We start from the raw sequence: 21834 nt of genomic DNA, 5'->3' as shown, positions 1-21834 counted from the left end.
GGGTGAGGGTAAGCAGAAAGCTGGCCAGGAGACCCTGTGCCTGTGTGGCCATGCGCCCTCTCAGGGCCTCTGTTTCCTTCTCTGGTCATCTGTGTCAAAGGGGTTGTCCAGCTTCCTGGTAAGGGGCCCACTGTTCTAAAGGGAATTGGGGGCTCACAAGTACAAGGGGCAGAGGGCAGGGTCCCCTTACAGCCCCTCCTCCCACCACCACAGGTCTTGCTTATTAGAGAGAGGAAGGAGTCTCAGAGCATAATCTCATCTCTTGATCCCTAGCCACTCTCTGGGGGCTGGCCTCCCACCCTAGGGCTCAGGGTCACACTTCAGCCTGGCTCCCCTTGCCACACAGATGCAGCCCTGTGCCAGGCCTGTGCCACACACACCATGCCCACCTAGTTCAGCCAAGACCCCCGGAATCCCCGCCTCTGGGAAGGGGAATGCAGGCAAGGCAGCCACTCCAACACAGATACATTTATTGGCAAAACCTACTCCCAGGCATCAAGGGGAAGGGTGCAGCCGAGTGAATAATTTTTGTTTTTCACTTTCCTTGGTCATGTTCAAGGAGCAAGGGGAGGGGGAGACAGGGACATCCCAATCAAGATAAAGATTCCAGCAGCTCCCCTCCGAGGTTGGCTCTTCACCAACCAAAGCCTTTTCTTGCACTGTCTCCTTTAATCCTTATAACAACCCTGCAAGGTAGGTACCATTATCATCCCCACTTTACAGATGAGAAAACTGAGCTGTAGCATGGTGAAGTGGTGAAAGGTGGATGTCAGCTTTCAGGGACACCTGGAGAGCCCCCATGGATTCAGCTAGCCCGGGAGGCATAAATAATGATCCCCTATGTCGGGCTAGAACCCCACCACACACACATGTTGAGTCTGTGGCCCCAAGGCTGAAGGCTGATGCTTCCTTCTGTTTTTTTTGTTTGTTTGTTTGTTTTTTCTGAGACAAGGTCTTGCTCTATTGCCCAGGCTGGAGTGCAGTGGTACAATTTTGGCTCACTGCAACCTCTGCCTCCTGGGTTCAGGTGATTCTCTTGCCTCAGCCTCCCGAGTAGCTGGGATTACAGGTGCCTGTCATGACACCCGGCTAATTTTTGTATTTTTAGTAGAAACGGGGTTTCACCATGTTGGCCAGGCTGGTCTGGAACTCCTGCCTTTAAACGATCCACCCACCTTGACCTCCCAAAGTGCTGGGATTATAAACATTAGCCACTGCGCCAGTCTACCTCTTCTCTTTTCTACCACTCCCTGATTCTGTTTCCCCCTCTCTCACCACTTCCACGTCTTTCAACTCTTTTTATCTTTTTGTTTTATAAAAAAATAAATTTGCCCATGTTCTGGAGAGCCTGCTGTCTCCTACCCCAATTGGTCAGATCTGGGTTCTCCCCAAGATTCAATCTAGATGGGGTTGAGGATAGTGGGTCTCAAATGAGGGGCCTGGAGCAGTGTGTGAAGCCAAAGTACGATGAAAACTCTTAGAAAATACACAATTAATAAATTACAAACCCCCTCCCTGTCCCGCCTCTACCTTCCCACCCTCCCCAACTCCCTATCCAAATCTAGTATTGACTGTACCTTGCCCCCCACCCCCACCCCAGGGCAGGGCTTGTCTCAGTCCCCTTGGAGTCCACTGACTCCAGGGCCTTCAGTAAATGTTGTGGAATGAATGAATGAGTGAACTCATGAGTGTTTGGAGGGAGGAACCAAACACAGGGGACCTGAGTCCCAGGCCCGATCCCTGGATCATCCTCACCTGTACCTTGCCTTCGCCAGGACGCCTCTCTCTGGGCCCAGAGAAGAGGGTCTCAAGGTAGGGGCTGGGAGCAGAGTGGGGAAGGGAGGAGTCACAGGGGAACGGAAGGTGGACGCATGACTGACAGAGGACAGAGCTCAGACCTCAAAGTCAGAAGGCCTGGTTCAAATTCCAGCTGCACAGCCCAGTTCAAATCCCAGCTATGGGACCTTGGGTATGTTCAAAGACAAATGACGACTGCTGTAGAACAGTCCTTGTGGAGTTTACAAAGCCCTATTTTACATGTATCTTTGGTCCTCAGTAACCATCCTGTAATGTGGGTATTATCATCTATATACCCATTTTACAGAAAAGGAAGTATAGGCCGGAAAGGTCAAGGGACTTGCCCAAGGTCACACAGCAAGCACCCCACTTGCCCACCCACCTCCTGCCTTTGCTTCTACCCCTGCCTGAGGTGGGAAGAGGGAGGGCTCAGATCTAAGTCTTCCAGCACAGGGTCCCCAGTGAAAGTGTGGCAACAGGAGGGACTGTGGAGCAAACCCCCTAATGTGGGCCCTGTTGGCCGTCTCCAGCCAGAAAAGCCAGGCTACCCTTTGTGGAAGGTCTCCTGGACACCCCTTCCTTCCCCACCCACAGCCCTGCGACCTCAGCTGCTGCTCCAGGAGGAGCCTGGAGTCCGTGAGGTGCCCATGAACTTCTGCTTTTCCTGGGAAAGTGGGGACGTGGAATGGTGGGGGAGGGTCTAGGGCCTGGGCCCGCCCCTCACACAGGCATCGCCACTTCGTCGTATTCATCTCGACCTTCCTCCTCATCAAAGGTTGCCTTGGCATCATCAGCATCTAGCTGGAGGGGAGGGACAGGAGAGAGACAGGGTGAGAGACTCTGGGTCCAGAAGAGCCCTCCCTAGGCACGAGAGGTATCTCTGGAGTTAGGAGAGTGTCTGGCTGTCTTGAACCTTGGGCCACTCCTGTTTTATCACCCCAGCCACTAGGACTGGCCTAAATAAGTAGTTGTCAAAGTGGGAGGCAACGCTGGGGATGTGGACCCTGGCAGGGGAGGGCCTGCAGAGGGTGAGCAGGGGACCTCTTCACCAGGGCAGCCCCACAGTGACCTGAGTCACACTGTGGAAAAATCCTATTAGAGGAGTGACTCTGTCCCAAATGACTCGGAAGACGGCAGGACTTGCTGCTCAGGGGTCCAGCTCACACCCAGCACACCCTGTTTGCCTCTTGACACTCTCCCCAGCCGTGCCATCATTCCCCTCCTTTACAGGTGAGCAAAATGAAGGCACAGAGAAACGAGGCCCTGTACTCCAGATCATATACTAGGACACAGCAGGCCAGAACCTGGACACCAGCCCTAGCCCCAGACTTTACCCATGATGCTGTCCTGCCTGCCCTAGTTCTGAGATGCACCCCTTACATGCTCCCAGCTCTTGTGCCCCAGGCCCAGGCAGCCACTCACACACTGAAGCTCCAGGTTCCTGAAGATGAGTGGCAGCAGGACGCGCCGCAGAGGCACAGTGAGGATGAGGGCAAAGGGCAGGGCCAGGGAGGCCGGCGTGGACTTCACCACCCACAGCACTGCCAGGCAGATGATCTGGATGCCGGTGAACAAGTGCATGCGCCAGGTCTTCACCTGCAGGGGGAGACTGGGGTCAGTGCCTATCATGCCCCGGCACCCTCCACCACCCCAGGCTGGGCAGTCAGAAAAGGGTCCTGTACTCGCTTGACGTAGGGCACATCTGGGTGGTACTTGGATGGCTTGAGCAGAAGCAAGATGCGGTCAAAGAGCTGGATGCCGCTGAGCGATGTGACCCCCATGTAGAGGAAGATGCCAAACAGTACAGCCAGGGGGATGCGGGACAGGATGGGCTCCATGAGGATGGACAGGCCTGTGGGGGAGCCGCATACTCTCAGCCCAGGTTGCCTGAGGCCTGGCACCAGTGGGGGTCAGGCCCCTATCTGGGGCTGGGAATAAAACACAGGCACCATATGGAGCCATTTTTTTTTTCTTTTCTTTTCTTTTTTTTTTGAGACAAGGTCTTGCTCTGTCATCCAGGCCGGAGTGCAGTGGTGTGATCTCGGCTCACAACAGACTTGACCTCACTTGGTCTCAAGTGATCCTCCCACCTCAGTCTCCCTAGTTGCTGGGACTACAGGTACATACTACCACACCTGGCTCTTTTTTTTTTTTTTTTAATTTTTAGTACAGACAAGGTCTCACTATGTTGCCCAGGCTAGTCTTGAACTCTTGGGCTCAAGTGATTCTCCTGCCTTGGCCTCCCAAAGTGTTGGGATCCCACGCCTGGCTTGGAACCATTCCTATGAGTCTTTTTTTTTTAGACGGAGTCTCGCTCTGTCGCCCAGGCTGGAGTGCAGTGGCGCAATCTCAGCTCACTACAACCTCCGCCTCCCTGGTTCAAGCAATTCTCCTGCCTCAGCCTCCCAAGTAGCTGGGATTACAAGCGTGCACCACCATGCCTGGCTAATTTTGTAATTTTAGAAGTGACATGGTTTCACCATGTTGGACAGGGTGGTCTCCAGCTCCTGACCTCAGGTAACCCACCTGCCTCAGCCTCCAAAAGTGCTGGGATTACAGGCGTGAGCCACCACCCCCAGCCTCTATCGGTCCTTTTTATAGGTATTACCCCAATTTTACAGATGAGGAAACAGGCTCAGAGACGTAAACAACCTGCCTAAGGCCACACAGCTGGCAGGCAGTCAAAGTCCTGCCTACCTGACGTAAGCCCACTCCCTTAACCTAATGAGGGTCACAGAGGTCAAAGACACACACCTTTCTCCTCACCCCAGTCCAGAATACCATCAACTTTGCCTCCTTTAAGAATTTTCCCTGACCTCTCCATCTGCAACCATGGCACTGCCCACACTGAAGCCAGCTCGACTCTTGGCTGCTCCAGAACTGAAATCAACCCCAGTGACCCTTCTTTCTTCCCCTCTACATCCCTAGACTATGCCTAGAGCACCGCCCCTTGTATCAGTCATGGAGCAGCTGAGCTGGAAGATAACTTGGGGACATCTGATGAACCCTCCAACTGCGCAGACAGGGAAACTGAGACCCAGAGACAAGGAGGAACACGGGGTTAGCAGCAGGGCAGGGCTAGAACCCACGGTTCACTGGACTTCTGTTGGATAAGTCAGAAGGTGGGATCTGGTCTGGAGAAGGCCTCGGGAGTGGAGCTCCCTTCCTCCCTGCTCAGACGCCCAGCCCAGTGCCTTGGCCTTTCCTCCAGGATCCCCTCATTTGAGTAGGGGATGCTGGGGAGATGTGGGAAAGTGGTGCAGGATGGAAGAGGCTGGAGGAGGTACTGGGTCTGAAGGGGTAGGGGAAGGGGCCGGGGGTGGGGGACAGGAGGATGGTGGAGACCCGACCCAGCTTTCACTCACCCACAAGCACAGAGACCAGGAGTCCACTGATCCGCTGCTCTTTGACCTCCTGGATCTGGGCTGCAGCCCCTGGGGTGCTGGCTTTGCCCATGACAGTGAGGGCGTTGGCATGGGTGACGGAATGCACAGTGGTGGCGCTGAGCCAGGGCATCCCAAAGAGGGCAGCCACCCCGCCCATGCCCACTACCAGCAGCAGGTCCAGGTGGAAGCCGGAGCCCTTGACCATCTTGCGCTCGGGTTTGCTGACAATCAGCCTGCGGTAGGGGAAGGCGAGGTGTAAGCAGGGTTCTCCCCTGCCTCCTCCACCTACCCTTCCTTCTCCATATTTGGTGTCCTTGTAGCTCAGTTTTGTCTTCTGTGCCCCTCCCTCTTTGAGTTCCTTGCTCCCTCCCTCCCGCCCCATCTTGAGAATCCAGACTCTGAAGAGCAGAAATGTCTTCACAACATTCAAGGCTGATTCGCAGGCAATGAACCTTCAGCTTCAGGGAGCTTTGCTTGTACACGCCTCTCCAAGATCCAGCACCTAACTTTATAGTTGTCATTTTGCATTTTTTTTTCTTTTTCTTTCTTTTTCTAGAGTCTTGCTCTGTCACCCAGGCTGGAGTGCAGTGGTGTGATCTTGGCTCACTACAACCTCCGCCTCCTGGGTTCAAATGATTCTCCTGTTTCAGCCTCCCGAGGTGCTGGGACTACAGGCGCGTACCACCACACCTGGCTAATTTTTGTATTTTTAGTAGAAATGGGGTTTCACCACATTAGCCAGGCTGGTCTCAAACTACTGACTTCGTGATCCCCGTCTTGGCCTCCCAAAGTGCTACAATTACAGATGTGAGCCACCTCGCCTGGCGTTTTTTTTTTTTTTTTTGAGATGAAGTTTCGCTCTCGTTGCCCAAGTTGGAGTGTAATGGTGAGATCTTGGCTCACTGCAACCTCCGCCTCCTGGGTTCAAGCGATTCTCCTGCCTCAGCCTCCTGAGTAGCTGGGATTACAGGCTCATGCCTGGCTAATTTTTCGTATTTTTAGTAGGAACAGGGTTTCACCGTGTTAGCCAAGCTGGTCTCAAACTCTTGACCTCAGGTCATCCGCCTGCCTTGACCTGCCAAAGTGCTGGGATTACAGGTGTGAGCCACTGTGCCCGGCCACATTTTTTTTTTTTTTTCTTAAAAAGAGCTCTCCAAATTATACAACCTCAGGTCCCACAAAACCTGGAACTGCCCCTGGCTTTTCACTATTCCTGCTAGTTGGGAGGGCCATACACCCACAGGGACTAGCTTGCAGTCCTGGGTCTCTTGCCTGCCTGGGAGAATGCCAGGGAAAGGTCCCTGCCTCCCACCCTCCCAGGCCCAGCCCCCACCCTGTCTCTCACGTGGTGATCTGAGACTCCAGGAATATGAGGATGAAGACCAGCAGAGCAGGCAGGGCAGAGGCAAACATCATCCAGATGGGAAAGTGGGAACGCAAGCCCAGTGGGTGGATGACCCAGCCCCGGGCTGAGGAGTTGGATACCTTGAAGCCATCAGGCACTGAGAGTTTCTGTGGGAGGGGGTAGCAGGTAAGAATGCCAAGGGCAGAAGGATGGGGAAGGGTGGGAGCAGGAGGAGCCAGGGTTGGGTCCTGGGGGTCGGGCAGTTAGGTTGGCAGCACTCAGGAACTTACTTATATTGAGCACTTGCTCTGTACCTAATCATTACACTAATCCCTTTACATCCATCTGCTTGTTCCCCGCTTTACAGATGAGGAAAGAGAATCAGAGAGGTTATGTAGCTTGCCCCACATCACACAGCTATTTGATGGCAGAGATGGGATTCATGCCTAGATCTGCTTGACTCCAAAGAATACCTATTCCTACTGCTCTGGGTTAAGGAATGAAGGTAGAAACTTGGCCCAGTCCCTTGCTTTGGCCACAGGGGTCCTCTGTGGCTGTGAGAAGCACAAGGGACTCCCAGAGGAGGCATGGATGGGATAGAGGTAGTCCCAGCTGGCTTCAGGTTGGGGAAAGCTATTCTAGGGAAGGGGCATGCTAGGGGGTGGAAATGAGGACCTGGGGGGTATCATGGTCTGAGGGCTGGGAGGAGGGGTCACCTGGGTGTAGGTATCCTCAATGAAGAAATCCACCAGGACCATGATCAGGATGGAGATGGGGACCCCAAAGTCCCCGATGACCCGGCGCAGCTGGGGACAGGTGAAAGGACCAGTGGTCAGTGCCCAGTCACTCCCCACCTCCTGCCACCTTCCTGTCCTATATTCACCCAGGGGGCCCTACTCTTCCAGGGGATCCATCAGCATATAATGCCCTGTCCTGCACCTCAGCTATGTCTGCCTCCTTTCTTTTTCCCCCAGCAGTTCTCAGGCTGGGCATGCCACAAAAGTGGGAGGGGCTTGCCCTCAGTGAAACCCTAGGTAAGGATAGGGCCAGGGGAGGTTGGAATTGGGAATGGGAATCTGGAAAAGAAGGGAAGCTAAGGGCACTGGGGAATTTGGAGTGGGGGGCTTTGGGCTGGGATAGGGCAGTATTGGTAAGGACAGGTGAGGAGGGTGTGCTGACCTTGCCAGGGAAGTAGGAGCTGTTCTTGAACTTGCGCAGCATCACGGCAAAGAAGAAAGTACCAGCCATGAGCACAAGGGAGAGGAGGGCTGTGTTGGGCAGGGGGCCCTGAGGTTTGGGCACCATCAACACATTGTGGTCATAAGTCTTCTGTAGTGGGTGGTCCTGGAAGATCTGCAGCAGAAAACCAAGGCATTCTGTTCCCTCCCAGCCTTGGCTTGGGCTGGAAAGTACCACCAGCTAACTACCCAGCACTACCATCCATGCATCCAGTCATCTATTAATTCATCATCCATCCATTTATCCACCCATTCATCATTCAACCATCCATTGTTCATTGATCTTCCATTGATTATTCATCCATCCATTCATATCCATCTACCCATCCATCCACCTACCTATCATCTATCCATCCACCCATTTATCCATCCATTCATCCATCCATCATCCATCCACTCATTATCCATCAATCATTCATGCATCCATCCATTATCCATCTATTCATCCATCCATCCATCTATCTTCTTCCTCAATTGACATGGAAACAGAGGATAAATGGGATTCTACAGCTTGGTTTTCAGGAATGAAGATGCCCAGGTTTGGGCAGGGAGGGCCATGGAAGGCAATGCATGTGTGTGTGAGCACACATGCACACCCAGGACCTGGGAGACATGAGAAGGCTGGAGGTCAGGAAACAAGGGTCAGGGAAGTTTCCAACAAGGGGTTAAAAGACCTGGACACAGAAAGACCCTCCATCTGACAGAATCAGGGGACAACACATAGGGCCCACCCTTCTTCCATGTAAAATGCAGGTACAGATGCAAGCAGACCTTAAGATGACAGGAGGCAAGCCAAAGTGGGTGGGCACTCTATCCACAAGCCCTGCAGCTCTTGAGAACAAGTGCAGGGGAGGGAGTGGGGGACTTCAGAGGCTCCAGAGTCCCCCTTGCTCTCACTGTGCATGTGTTTCACATGCTGTGTCACGCCCATACTTACCCATTGCTCACATCATGTGTGGTCATGAACTGGACATGTGCACGCAGAGGCACCGTCTCATGCCTCAGCAAGAATGCTTTCCACAGGCAGCAGCAGGTGCCAACACATATGTGGTCACAGTCAACACAGCTGCACAGTCCTGTGTGCAGATGTGTGACTACACAGACACACACACACATGTTGCCACAGTCACATGCACAGTCACATGGTTATGTACACAGGTGAAAGCAAAGCCACACAAATGCTGCACAGACACATGTACGAGGACACAATGGCTCAGTCTTTTTTTTTTTTTTGAGACAGAGTTTTGCTCTGTTGCCCAGGCTGGAGTGCAGTGGCACAATCTCGGCTCACTGCAACATCCACCTCCTGGGTTCAAGCGATTCTTCAGCCTCAGCCTCCCGAGTAGCTGGGATTACAGGTGCCCGCTACCACACCTGGCTGATTTTTGTATTTTTAATAGAGATGGGGTTTCACTATGTTGGCCAGGCTGGTCTTGAACTCCTGCCCTCGGGTGATCCACCCGCCTCAGCCTCCCAAAGTTCTGGGATTATAGGCGTGAACCCTCACGCCCAGTCAGGGTCTCGGTCTTATACACAACCTCCCGTGTGCATTAACATCCCCATAGGCCCCCACCTTGATCAGCTTGGAGAAGGTCTCATAGATGAAGATGAGGGAGATGAGGAAGGAGAAGATCTCCTGGGTATAGCGGGAGATGAAGCGGACCAGAAAGCTACCCTCGAAGGCCACCACCAGCACCACCAGCAGGATGAGCCAGAAGCCGATCCACACACGGCCCACGATGTACTCTAGACCGTTGCTCTCACAGAACTGCAGGGTGGTCAGAAGAATTCGGTCGGACAAAGAGGGCCTTGGGGCAAGGCACCGTGCATCAGGCAGGTGGGGCGGGGGACATGACAGGGTCAGGTCAGTGGGGCAAGGACAGAGCTACCGAGAAGAAGGCTTCTTCAAACACCAGCAGGGGTCCTGAGAAGCCAACCACAAGCAGGGGCTGAGCCCCCAGCAGGGCGAAGAGAATGCCCTGCACTGCCGTGGAGATCAGCAGTTCCGACACTCCTATCTGGTTCCCGGTCTTTTCTCCTGTGGGTAGAGGTCACAGTGGGCTCAAGGTCAGAAGATCATTTCCAGGGGCCCATAGAGCAAGTCATGGGCAGGCTGATGCAGGGGTCTGGAGGGTCAGAAAGAGTCAGAAGTTGGGGCTGAGACAGAGGCCAGAGGATCAGAGGCGAGAGTTAGGGAGACAGGTATTGGCACTGACCCAGGAGGCCACCGAATGTGATGGCAGGTGACAGGGCAGCAAAGTAGATGAAGATGACGGCAGCCAGGACCTGGGGGCTGAATGCATCTGTGATGTCACTCAGGTAATAGGGGTAGCGGCGCCGGATGTCACGCACCAGGCCCCCGAAGAGCTGGCCTGTCTGCTGCAGAGGATCGTCTGGGCCCCCAGGACCCCGTAGGCCCCCATTTAAGTCTGTGGTGGAGGATAAGAGCATGGTCAGAGGGAGCAGCTGGAGGACGTGAGGGGAAAGGGGACTGGAGGGTGTAGGGGAGACTGTCTGATTGGAATGGGGTGGCCAAGAAGGCTGGGAAATGTGGGCATAGGGAGCGGTGAGAGAGGGACATGTGATGGGAGACAGGCTACGCTGAGGTGTCTGGGAGTTGGTGGGGGCTCAAAAAGCCTAGGCTGGGAAGGGCAGGTACCTAGGCCCTTGTAGAAGCTGGAGTCTGGCTTGGCAGGGCTGGGCTGGTAGCGTCTTCGAAGCAGCTCCCTCTGCACAGGCACCAGACTGAGCAGTGCCTGCTCGGAGGGGGCATCGGTAGGAGGCAGCACTAGGCTGCAGTCCAGGAAGCCCTCCAGGGAGCGCAGCAGCTCCCCTCGGCTCTGAGCCAGGTAGGCATCCATGCGGAACACCTAGGGGCAGGAGACAGGGTCAGGGCTGTCTGGACCTGCGGAGGGAAAGGACCCAGGAGTCCGAAGTCAGGGCCTCCAGGGACCAGAACCCCCTTAGGCAGCAGCTCCCATTGCCAGGAACTGCTTTTCCTACCCACTCCCACCCCTTCTCTCCACTAAGAAAGGGCTCTGGGGAGACAGACAGGGGCCCCGGGTGGGGAAAGAAGGAACTAAGCTAACCTGGTGGGTTAAGCAGACTAGACGAAACTAGAGCTAACTAAGCCCGACCAAGCCAGACCTGACCAGGTGGAACCAGGTCAGAGTGGGCTGGACTAGACTAAGCCAGGCCAAAGCCAACCAGATGAGACCAGGCCGGAGCAGGCAGAGCTGGGCCAGACTGCACACACCCGACTTCCCCTGTCAGGTAGCACAGCAGCAGCTGGATTAGGCTGAATGGGTCAAACCAGTGAACCTAAAGTAACCCAGGTCAGGTTGGAGAGCAGGCCTCAGCCACCACCCAGCTCCCAAGCTCCCCCAGCCCAGCCCTCTCCGGCCCTTCCTCACTCTCTCTGACATGAGGGTGGCAGTAGCCCGGCCGAGCTGAGTGTAATCAATGTGGGGGTCCTCAGGTCCCAGCAACACAAAGAGGAAGCGCACAGGCATGGGCTGCTCCACTGCCTCCAGCTCCGCTGCCTCCTGCAGCCTCACGAAGCCCAGCACTGGCCGCTGCAGGAAGGTGGCTCGGCCTGTTAGGGGACCAGAAGATCAGGCCAGGCCGAGGAGCCCAGGGTGGGTGTGCTGAAGAGGTGGGGCTGCGGGGGTCCAGGCTGAGGGAAAGACAGGCTGAGCCAGGACACAAGGGGTGTGGAGGGCTGAGGGTAGAGATGCCTGTTCTTACCCACTAGCACCAGTGTGGCCTCTGAATCTGGGGGAATCTTTTCCAGAATTCCAGATGGTGAATGTCCTTCTGTGCCCCCATCTCCCTGTGGGAAGGAGGGTGGTGACAGGAGTCCTCGGGCCACTCTGACCTGAGAGACCTGAGCATCCTCCCCTTCCTCCCCTTCCCATTCTCACTTCCCACCATGTTCAGGTTGGGGGCTTCGCAACTCTCCTGGCACACCCCAGTTGCAGGAGTACTTCTGGTCCTCTGCTTGTGGTGGTTTTTTCAGGACCTCTGCTGGCGTTTGAGGAAGCTCTCTCCATGCCCCACCCTGGCCCTGACCGTGTGACTGACGCACCTGCTCACAGAAGAGCTGTGTCTCCAGTGAGGAGTGTTGAGGGAGCAGAGGCTGTGAAGGATCCCCAGAGCGCGTCAGGACCGCAGGCTTCACACCCCCCAGGGCCTCCAGCTCTCCGGCATGGCTGCAGGACGTACAGGGGACATGGGCTGAGTAAGCTGTTCAGGCCGAGCTATCAGTGGTGGGAGGGATCAAGGGCCAACATCAAGGGACGGGGGTAGACATCAAGGGTAGACATCTGGGACTTCCCAGACCAGACCAGAGAGACCCTGGGATGGAAGGAGAATCAGAGCCTCCTCTTCAAGTACCTTGTAGATGTAAGTGGGTGGCCTCTGGAATGACGAGGCAGGATCAAAAGAATGGCTAGAGAAAAGGGCCTTGCAGGTCTGCCCTCCTGGGGACCAGCAGCCCCCAACTCTGAGCATAGGACATGGCCACCCCTTTCAAGGTGTCAGAGATGGGAGCCATAGTGGAGGAAAGTGAGCCCTTGCTTGGTGAGGGTAGGGCCACCTGGATTCCTGGGGAGAACTTGGGGCAAGTGGGCTGGGGAAGTGGGCCCGCTGAATATGGAATCCAAGCCCTGGCAGGCAGGGGCACCTGTGTTTGAGCAGCAGGACCCGGAGCAGCTCCTCTCGGTCCTGAGGCCGGATCTGGTCCTCAAAGATAAACCTGTCTAGCAGTTGGTTGGCCACTCCAGCCAGGGAGGTCTCTTGCAGGTCCAGGAGGACGGTACCTGCAGACAGTGGAAGAGTGAGCTGGGAGGCTGAGCCATAGCCCCACACAACAAGTCTCACCTGCAGGGGGCCCACAAGGACCCAGGAGGCTCACCCTTGGTGAAGACTTTGTGCAACTCTAGAAGGCTCCAGAAGGTGAGGTGAGAGAGGTGCGGGCGGCCCCAGGCCCCGTTCTCCCCCAGGTTCTCCTCCAGTCGCACCCAGCGCGCCACCTCCATCCATCTCAGTTCCTGGTTCTTTTCATCCATCACCAGCTCCTGTAGCTCCACATAGACCTGTGGCCCCATGCGCCTGAGTTAGTCCGTCAGGTATAGTCCAGGGCATAGTGGGTGCTCAGCCGCTCTCGAGAGAGGCTTGTGCTTGTGAGGCTTGGATCCCTGTGCTCAAGGGTCCGTAGATATGGGTAGATATGGCTCACACCATTCCCCTATCTCCCAACTTCCTGGCCAGGCCCTCACCCCATTTTGAGAAGGCATTTGGAGAACCCTGACCCAAAGGGATGCTGGAGAGGCCACTGGGGAGGGAAAGGAGTAGGAAGCGGAGGCCTTGCAGGCTGAGGCTAAAGGGGACTTTGGAGTCATTGGGTCAGTCTCCAGCCTCTAAGATTGTTCGTGGTTGTGCCTCAGCATGTCCCTGGGCCAGGTGGTTGCTCCAAGGGCCATAGCTGAGGGCCGGCCCAAATTCCTAACCAGCTAGACAGTTCGGTGCTCAGTGGAGACCTGAGGGGCCTGGGCAGAGGAAAGCAAGTCTTCAATTCTGTGCTTCCCCAGTGAAGCCCGACAGCCCAGTCAGGGCCTGAGGGCCTGGGGACTCAGCCCTTGTCAATCAGGTTATCCCTGCCCAGGGTGCTTCTGGAAGGGGGCCCAGGCCTCCCCGTCAGTGGGGCATCCCTCCCACCTATTTCCTGGGACCGTCACTCCTCTATCGGCTGCAGGGTCTCCCCCAGTCTGAAGCTGCCTCTATCCCCTTGCTCCTCTCTTCCCGGGTCAAATGGTGGACCCCAAAGGCAGCATGGGAGAGAATGGGGGAGGCTGGGATCCTCACCTCGTGGGTACCCGGGTGCGATGTGGTGTGGTAGTCTGTGGCTGTTGCCTCGGTGTCGTGAGCTGAAAACCGGAGGTCGGTTAGTATTGACCTGCCTGTCCCCCACCTGAGGCTCTTCACGATCCACCATGAGCCTCAGAGACCTAGGCATGGGCGGATGCCCCCTCCTTCCCAATGGCCCTGGGCTGGGCCTCTGGTGCCCCATCCCACACTGGCCACTCAGTGGATGGGGCTCCCCACACCTGTGCTGGGCCTAGCCTTGGGCTCCCCATCTGAGCCTTGTCGAGGACTCCTGGAACTCAGCCAGGGAGGCCTAGCCTCTCCGCAGTGATGAAGTGAAGGGACCACTCCAAGGTGACTGCAGAGCCCTGAGTGGCAATTTTCAGGATCCTCCTAGGACCTCCTCCCTCCCCTTCCACCTCTGAGGCCAGTCTCTTTTCCCACCTGCCTCAGTGAGCCCATCAGCATCCGTGCAGTGTCTCACTGAGCTCAGGCACCAGGGTGGGTCAGCCCCTTATATTCCCACCCCTCCCACCCCCAGCCCTCATTTCCGAGAGGGGCCTCTTAACTTTAATCCCAATCTCCAGCACTTAAGTCCTGTTGACAGTAAACAGGCCCTGCTTGGGGCTCCCCACCTAAAACCTTGGACAGACCAGGGAAGGCAGGGTGGTTCCTGGTGTCTTTCCACCCAGGAGGGTCCCCACAAGCCCCTCATTTCTCAGGACCTCTTTCCCCAAGAACAAGCCCAATTTCTTGCCTGGAAGCTGGCATTGGATGGGCACAGATGGCATGTGGGCTCACACCCTTGTCCTAAACGGGCTGCCCACCCCTCTCACATTGCAGGAGCACTGGATGGGTGACTGCCCCTGCTCTCCCAGTCACCTCCTGTGATCATTTCAAACAAAACTCTGTTTATCCTTTAATCAGCCAGAATTGAGGGGAGAACGGCTCATGGGGCTTAGAAGGAGGACTGTGGAGAAGGGGAGAGGACAAGTGCCCCTCCTGTCCCTGTCTAGGGCTCCCAGCAGAGGGAGGGAGAGGGGCTTACCTGCCGGCTCCTCCACCTGGGGCTTGAGGACGCCTGGGTCTTCATATTCCTCCAGCTCCAGATTCTCCTCCAACACATCTTCATAATCATCCTGTGGGAAGCGGCCATTGAGGCTGGGCTGTGAGGGGCTCTTCCACCCCCAACGAAAATAGGAGTCTAGGGCCGGGGTCCCCAGAGCCTCCAGGTGGGAGCGCTGCTGATGCCAGGGAACACCCACCTGCAGCTCCTCCATGGCGTGGTCCTGAGTGTCCAGTTGTCCACGGTGATCCGAGCCCCCAGCATAACCCGCACCGCGGGTCCCTGCAGCAGAGGGCACAGGCTGAGTGGGGCATAGGGCATCCCAGGATCTCCTGGTCCTCCTCCAGAGGAGGCCACATGTCGGTGTAGGGGATCCACGTGTTGGAGGTGGTAGGGTCAGAGGAAGGAAGTGTGGAGGGAACGGGAGAACAAGCTGGATTTACAGGTGTGAGGGTAGGTGAGCAGGGGCAAGGAGAGAGGGGCAGTGCAGGGAAGAGGTAAGTCTGGCTGGCACCAGTGAAAGATGTTTGGGGAAGATAGGCAGGTGACCCTCAGGTCTATCTCCCTCCTTCATTCTCTAGTCTTCACCTGGCTTCTTTTCTTACCCATCCCTGGGACTCAGCCAATGTCAGGGGACATGCCGGTCCCTTCTTGAGGGGGCTTAGCTCCCCTGAGGGGCTCTAAACACATGCTCTTCTCTCAGAAATAGCTGCTGCTTACTGGGCATGGGCTGCAGCATCCTTGGGAGTGGTCCGCAGGTCTGGATGATGTGGTCCTGCTTCTTTCCCTGACCCCATCTTGTACTCCGTCTCTCTTGCTCTCTCCCCGTTAGCCTATTGGCCTCCTGTGGTTCCTAGAACTCACTAAGCCCTTTCATGTCCCAGGGCCTTTGCACATCCAGCTGTCCGTATCCCGGACACCCTCCCCATAACACCTCAGCCCTTCTCGCATCTCAGCTCAAATGTCTTCTCTTCAGAGGCCCTCCCTGACCACCACCTTGACCCAATCTGTCACTCTGTCACCTTGTTTTTTTGTTTTTTGTTTTTTTTTTTTTGAGACAGAGTCTCGCTCTGTTGCTCAGGCTGGAATGCACTGGCGTGATCTTGGCTCACTGCAAGCTCCGCCTCCCGGGTTCACGCCTTTCTCCTGCCTCAGCCTCCCAAGTAGCTGGGGCTACAGGCACCCGCCACCATGCCCGGTTAATTTTTTTGTATTTTTAGTAGAGACGGGGTTTCACCATGTTAGCCAGGATGGTCTTGATCTCCTGACCTTGTGATCAGCCCACCTCGGCCTCCCAAAGTGCTGGGATTACAGGTGTGAGCCACCGTGTCTGGCCCCCAATCTGTCATCTTCTGGTTTCTTTTCCTTCCTTTTCATTCTTCCTTCCTTCCTTCCTACATCCCCGCCTTCCTTCTCTCTCTCTCTCTCTCTTTTCTTTTTTGAGACAGAGTCTCATTGTCACCCAGGCTTAGAGTGCAGTGGTATGATCATAATTCACTGCAACCTTGAACTCCTGGGCCCAGGGGATCCTCCTGACTCAGCCTCCCGAGTAACTGGAATTATAGGCATGCCACAGTGCCCAGCTAATTAAAAAAAAAATTGTGTGTAAAACAGGGTCTCACTATCTCAGCCTGGGCTGCTGATTTCTTCCTCTTTTTTCTTTTTTTGAGAGAGGGTCTCCCCCTGTTACCCAGGCTGGAATTCAGTGGCATGATTACAGTTCACAGCAGCCTCAAACTCCTGGACTTAAGTGATCCTCCCACCTCAGTCACCAGAGTAGCTGGGACCACAGGCACACACCACCATGCCTGACTAATTTTTAAATGGTTTCTTGGTTGGGCGTGGTGGCTCACACCTGTAATCCTAACATGTTGGGAGGCTGAGGTGGGCAGATTGCTTGAGCTCAGGAGTCCGAGACCAATTGGGCAACATAGTGAAACCACGTGTCTACAAAAATACAAAAATTAGCTGAGTGTGGTGACACATACCTGTAGTCCCAACTACTTGAAAGGCTGAGGTGGGAGGATTGCCTAAGCCTGGGAGGCAGAGGTTGCAGTGAGCCAAGATGGCACTACTGCACTCCAGCCTAGATGACAGAGTGAGGCTCTCTCAGAAGAAAAACAAAACAAAACAAAACAAAACAAAAAAAACCAATACATGGTTTCTTGATTGATTTGTATTCATATTGTCTGACAATGCTTCTGGAAGGGAAGCCACCTGAGTGCGAAGACCCTGTACCTCTCAATCCCTACAAAATTCCCCACTCCTAGCAGAGTGGCTGTCACACAGTAGGTGCTCAATAAACATTTATCGAATGACTGTAAGAATGGTTCCCTATTGCAGGGTTGGGGCTCTGGGATTGGGGAGCCAGGATGACTAGGTCCCAGGCAAGAGGCCTCTGAGCTCGGGGTCTCAGTTTTCTCAGTTGTGCCCCTAGCAGAGAGAAAGGTGTGCCCTCCCCAGGAATGTGAGGGCAGGTCCAAGGGGAAGACAGGGGTCACCTAAGGTGGCCCCAGACTGGGTGTGGAGGGGACTCCTTTCCCCCCTCACCCACTATAGCACAGGGCATTGTGGTGACAGGGAATTGGGTTGGTTCAACAAAGGTTCCCAGTCTGTGCCTGGCATTGTGTTGAGCACTGGGGGCTATGGGAGGGGGTGCTGAGCACTGGGGGCTGTGGGAGGGGGTGCTGAGCACTGGGGGCTGTGGGAGGGGGTGCTGAGCACTGGAGGCTGGTGGGAGGGAGGGAATGCTGAGCACTGGGGGCTGTGGGAGGGAGTGCTGAGCACTGGGGGCTGTGGGAGGGGGTGCTGAGCATGGGGGGCTGTGGGAGGGAGTGCTGAGCACTGGGGGCTGGTGGGAGGCGGTGCTGAGCACTGGGGGCTGTGGGAGGAGGTGCTGAGCACTGGGGGCTGGTGGGAGGGAATGCTGAGCACTGGGGGCTGTGGGAGGGAGTGCTGAGCACTGGGGGCTGTGGGAGGGGGTGCTGAGCACGGGGGGCTGTGGGAGGGGGTGCTGAGCACTGGGGGCTGGTGGGAGGGCGTGCTGAGCTGAACAAGGCCTATCCCTACACTGGGGAAGCTCCTAGCCCTGATAAGGAGGCAAACAGGAACACAGGGCAGCCTCAGTGCTTCCGAGGTGACGTGGACCCCAGGGGCCGAATATGCTGAGTGCCAAGGATCTGTATGGCAGGAGGAAGAGCAGGATGCATTTGCAGCACCCGGTGGGTGGAGTCACTGGAGGAGGGGTCACTGGTGTAGCCTAAAAGCACAAGTGAGATTTGAAGGTCTGGGACCCAGGTGTGAGGCATGGCTGGATGGAGCTGCACAGGTGGGCTGAGCAAGGTGGGAAAATGCCACGTGAGGGCATGGGGCAGGGAGCCTGGCCATCATGGTGAGCCCCGTCTCTACTGAAAACACAAAAATTAGCCAGGCGTGGTGGCACATGCCTGTAATACCAGCTACTTGGGAGGCTGAGGCAGGAGAATCCCTCGAACCAGGGAGGCAGAGGTTGCAGTGAGCTGAGATCGTGACTCCATCTCAAAAAAAAAAAAAAAAAGGGAAAAGAAGGAAAGGGATGTGCAGAGCCCCTTCTTTCTGAGGAATGGGTGACCCTGCAGTCCTGGGGCTAGGGAGGGGATTACTGGGTCTCACCAGACTGGAGAATGCGAGAGGCCCCTGCCTTGGCAGGTGGGGCAAGTGATGGGGTGCAGGGGAGGGGTCCTGGACCTGAGGATGAGGTAGTCCCTACTGCAGGGCTTGGCTTTGCTCCTGAGGACCCTGATCACCCACCTCTTCTCTCTCTCTCTTTTTCCTCCTCCCTCTCTGCTTCTCCCAAAGTTCCTCTCTCTTTCTCTTCCATCTTTATTCACTTTCTTCCTTCTCTGGACTTCCCCATGTACCTTCTTAGACCTCAGATCCTGAGTGGTCTCCAGGATGTCTAATCCTTAGGTACTAAAAGTCCCGCCCATGGGGCTGGGACTGTGGCCTTGGTTGCCCATCTGAGGACTGTAACGGTCAGAGGGGCCCTCAGAGCTGGAGAATCCAGAGGTCCAGGCTGCCTCTCTTCCACTGACTGGCTGAAGGGCCTTGGGCAGCTTCTAGCCTCTAGGCCTCAGTCACCCCATCTGTACAATGGGAGTGCCTTCCCACCAGGGTTCTGAGACATCAGTAAGAAAGAAGAGGGGAAAACGGGGGTGCCTTGAGCTCAGCTGGAGACTTACAGGGCACGCCCATGACCTGGATTGCCACCCGCCAGCCCGGCCAACCCCCAGCTTCAGGCCTTGTGCTGCCTAGCACTGATAAGGGCCTGGACCCAGACCGCTGCCCCAAGTTTGGAAGTGTACCAAACACCTGGCCAGATAAGGGTGAGCAGGACAGCTGAACCTAGAAAGTATAGCGCAGCTGGGAAGACACAGTGGGGAAGGGGGCTGACCAGATGACAGGGACAGCTTCCTAATGGTGTGGCACCACGTTTGTGTAATCAGCCTGAACTGCACAAAGAACCTTAATGCCTTAACTCTTAGAATTCCCAAAGCACTCTGTGAAGTGGTTTGGAGATTCTAAGAGGAAGAAGAGTAATGTCATTAGTCCATTCTACAGATGTGAAAGCTGAGGTTCAGAGACATTTACCTGCTTCAGCCACCCAGCAGGTAGGTATCAGAGGCAGGTTACAACCTGGACTACCTGGCTCCAGCCACATCCCTAAGCACTACGCTGAGTTACCTCCAACAAAACAACTGATAGCTAGTGTAGAGTTAGTGGTTAAGGTCACGGACTCTGCAGTCAGACTGCCTGGGTTCAAAGCCCAGCCCTGCCGTTTACTAACTGCAAGTGACTTGAACTCTCTGTGCCTCAGTTTTCTCATGAGTAAAATGGGAGTGATAATAATGATGCCCACCTCATAGGCCTGTTGTAAGCATTAAGGAAGTTTACATGTGTAAGGGGCTTAGAACAGTGCCTAGCATATAAGGAGCTCTATGAAAATGTTTGCTGTCATTATCCCTGCTGCTGGGGTTATAGTCAGACTTGCCATCTTCATTTCCCCTCTGATTTGCCCTCAATTCCCATGGAATCAGCCTGAGCTAAGCGTTTTAAGATTCTCACATGGTAGGAGGCTCTGTAGTTCCCTCCAATACTGACCACGCTGGGCATGGAGCCGGGTGCCCCAGGTGGACCCTGGAAGTGTCCCAAAGGGAAGACTGTGTCATCTGACATCCTGCCTCCTAGGTGGGAGATGGGGTGGCCTGAGGACCTCTATTAGGAAGGAAGGAGTCTGAGGTGGACGAGACCTGAGCCTGTGGGATCCAACAAGCTGACAAGGGCCCATACCTGGAGGGGATCAGATACCCCCAGCAACACACACGCCAGAGCCACACACACCACTGCTGCCACTGGCCACCTGCCACCCTCCTCTTTTCAGGTGCCAATGGGCCTGTTCCCTTAGGGGCAACATGCGCCTGGTAACATTCTCACCTTACCCACCTGCATCCCCTTGGAGGTCAGGAGCCTTGCCCACCTGGGCATAGATTCAGGCTGGGCACCTGCAGAAACCCTCAGGGCAGGCACCAAAGGACCATCCCCAGCCCCTCCCTGCCCTGCCCACCTGCTCACGAGCCTCAGGGTCCCTCGGTGAAGTCCTGCAGCCGCTGGTGCCCTCTGCGACCAGCTACGTTCCCACTCGTTCTGACAGCACCAGTGCCCCAGGGGCAGCTCGCAAACCCCTGACTCATGCCCCCGCCTCCTAATCTGCCCGCCCCACTGGCCCTGGGAGCCCCTTCCCAACCCCCGCCCTGCTCCCACTGGGTGCCCAGTAAACAGAGTTATCTCTTACCCACATCTGGACAGCTGTGAGTCTGGCCCACCCCACCCGTCTGGCCAGTCCCCAAGTCCTCCTGGGGCCCTCCTGGTCCCCAGGGTTCTCTTGGTTCTTCCTTTGTGGACGAAGGTTTAATCGCTGTGTCCTCAGGGCTCCCAGTGCCCTGGCAGGAAGGCACCAGCCTCCAGAGGTCCCTGTCCTGCCTCTGTCCATCCTCCACTCTGGCCAGGCCCTTCTACTTTGGCCCCAAGATGCAAGGGCGCCTGTTCCTCTCGCCTCTCTTGGTATCCACGCTAGGACTCACTCCTCCTCTGCAGTCTTCTCCTCAAGGACCTGCTCAGCGCTTATGGGGCACGGGCAGCCCCCTCCCCTCCTTGATCCAGACTAGGATGCTCCAGCCACATTCTCCCCAAGACCCTGGCTGGCTCTAAAGAGCTGGCTCCTGGACACCAAGACACTGACATTCAGTCAACCTGAAACAATGTCAGCTCAACAAAACAACCATCCCCACACCGAACTCTTCAACTCACAAAGCCCTAATGTCTGGGCATACTGGCTCCTCTGTAGGCAGCCTGGCTCAGGCCCCGGGCCAGAGCAGCCACATTCTCGGCCCCTGCCATGCCCCTCCCCTTCAGTTCCCACCCCTACACCTCCAGTTTCTCTGCTCCGGGGAGTGACCGGGGCCTGGTCACCTCTTCATAGGCTCTGGTTGCTAAAGAGGCAGAGACTGAAAGATGAGTACAGATCGGCAAGAATGAAGGAGTTTTCCAGCAGACAGAAAGGGGTGTTGTGGCCATCGCTCTGGGCGCAGAGAGGAGGGTGTCCTAGCGCAGCTCCGGCATGGACTGGCTGTGGGAACCGGGGCAAGTCCCTGGCCCTCTCCAGGCTTCCGTTTTCTCATCTGTAAAGTGAGAGTGTTGGCTTCTGTGGCCACCAGCCTGAAGTTCAGACTCAAGCAGAAGAGACTCAAACACAGGGACACAGAGGTGGGCAAATCCCGCCACTACAAGACCATTCACTGTCTCCAGCACAAGCCTGCCAGGGGCTGAGTCCTGTGGAGAGAGAAAAGGGCAGGGACTCAGACCCTGAGACAGAATCCTGTTTATGGGGGACCTCGGTTCTAGGAACTATGCTGAGGCCTTCACCTTGTGGTCACGCTGGATTCCTACAAACCTCCCACTTCACAGAGGAGGAAACAAACCACAGAGAGGCTTTCCCAGGAAAAGGAATGCCCAACGGACCAGTACCTGCCCTGTGCAGCGCACCATGAGGGGGCTTCACGTGCGCTATCTTGCCAAGCTCTCTAATCCCATCTGAGGACA

At 55.7% G+C, this 21834-nt stretch overlaps 1 protein-coding gene across 3 annotated transcripts; it reads right to left on the bottom strand.

The window, feature by feature from the left end:
• Positions 1-448: 448 nt before the first annotated feature.
• Positions 449-20453, bottom strand: SLC4A1 (solute carrier family 4 member 1 (Diego blood group)). 3 transcript variants are annotated; one of them, XM_033182771.1, is made up of 20 exons: positions 20300-20453; positions 14897-14979; positions 14680-14770; positions 13632-13693; positions 12682-12862; positions 12451-12586; positions 11854-11977; positions 11514-11598; positions 11180-11361; positions 10426-10636; positions 9983-10195; positions 9656-9804; positions 9340-9534; positions 7708-7881; positions 7245-7334; positions 6529-6695; positions 5163-5416; positions 3480-3649; positions 3220-3393; positions 449-2598 (listed from the first exon to the last, which is right to left on the bottom strand). In XM_033182771.1, exons 2-20 carry the CDS (start codon positions 14909-14911, stop codon positions 2518-2520), a joined length of 2754 nt encoding a protein of 917 aa, XP_033038662.1. In that variant the 5' UTR covers positions 14912-14979; positions 20300-20453; the 3' UTR covers positions 449-2517. The 3 variants fall into 3 exon arrangements, with proteins under 3 accessions (XP_033038662.1, XP_033038663.1, XP_033038665.1); XM_033182772.1 differs by lacking the exon at positions 7245-7334; XM_033182774.1 differs by lacking the exons at positions 14680-14770; positions 14897-14979; positions 20300-20453 and adding an exon at positions 14076-14123.
• Positions 20454-21834: the final 1381 nt, after the last annotated feature.

This window comes from Trachypithecus francoisi, unplaced genomic scaffold (assembly GCF_009764315.1).
Source record: "Trachypithecus francoisi isolate TF-2019V2 unplaced genomic scaffold, Tfra_2.0 Lachesis_group20, whole genome shotgun sequence".
NCBI classification, from domain to species: domain Eukaryota; kingdom Metazoa; phylum Chordata; class Mammalia; order Primates; family Cercopithecidae; genus Trachypithecus; species Trachypithecus francoisi.
Note: the sequence above shows the minus strand (reverse complement) of the source record. Positions and strands in the feature narration are given on the sequence as shown.

Coding starts and splice junctions, on each gene's coding strand:
- SLC4A1 (XM_033182771.1), bottom strand. Junction 11,599..11,853: donor CACAGCTCTTCTGTGAGCAG/GTGCGTCAGTCA, acceptor TCCTTCCCACAG/GGAGATGGGGGCACAGAAGG. Junction 3,650..5,162: donor CCTGGTCTCTGTGCTTGTGG/GTGAGTGAAAGC, acceptor GCTCCCCCACAG/GCCTGTCCATCCTCATGGAG.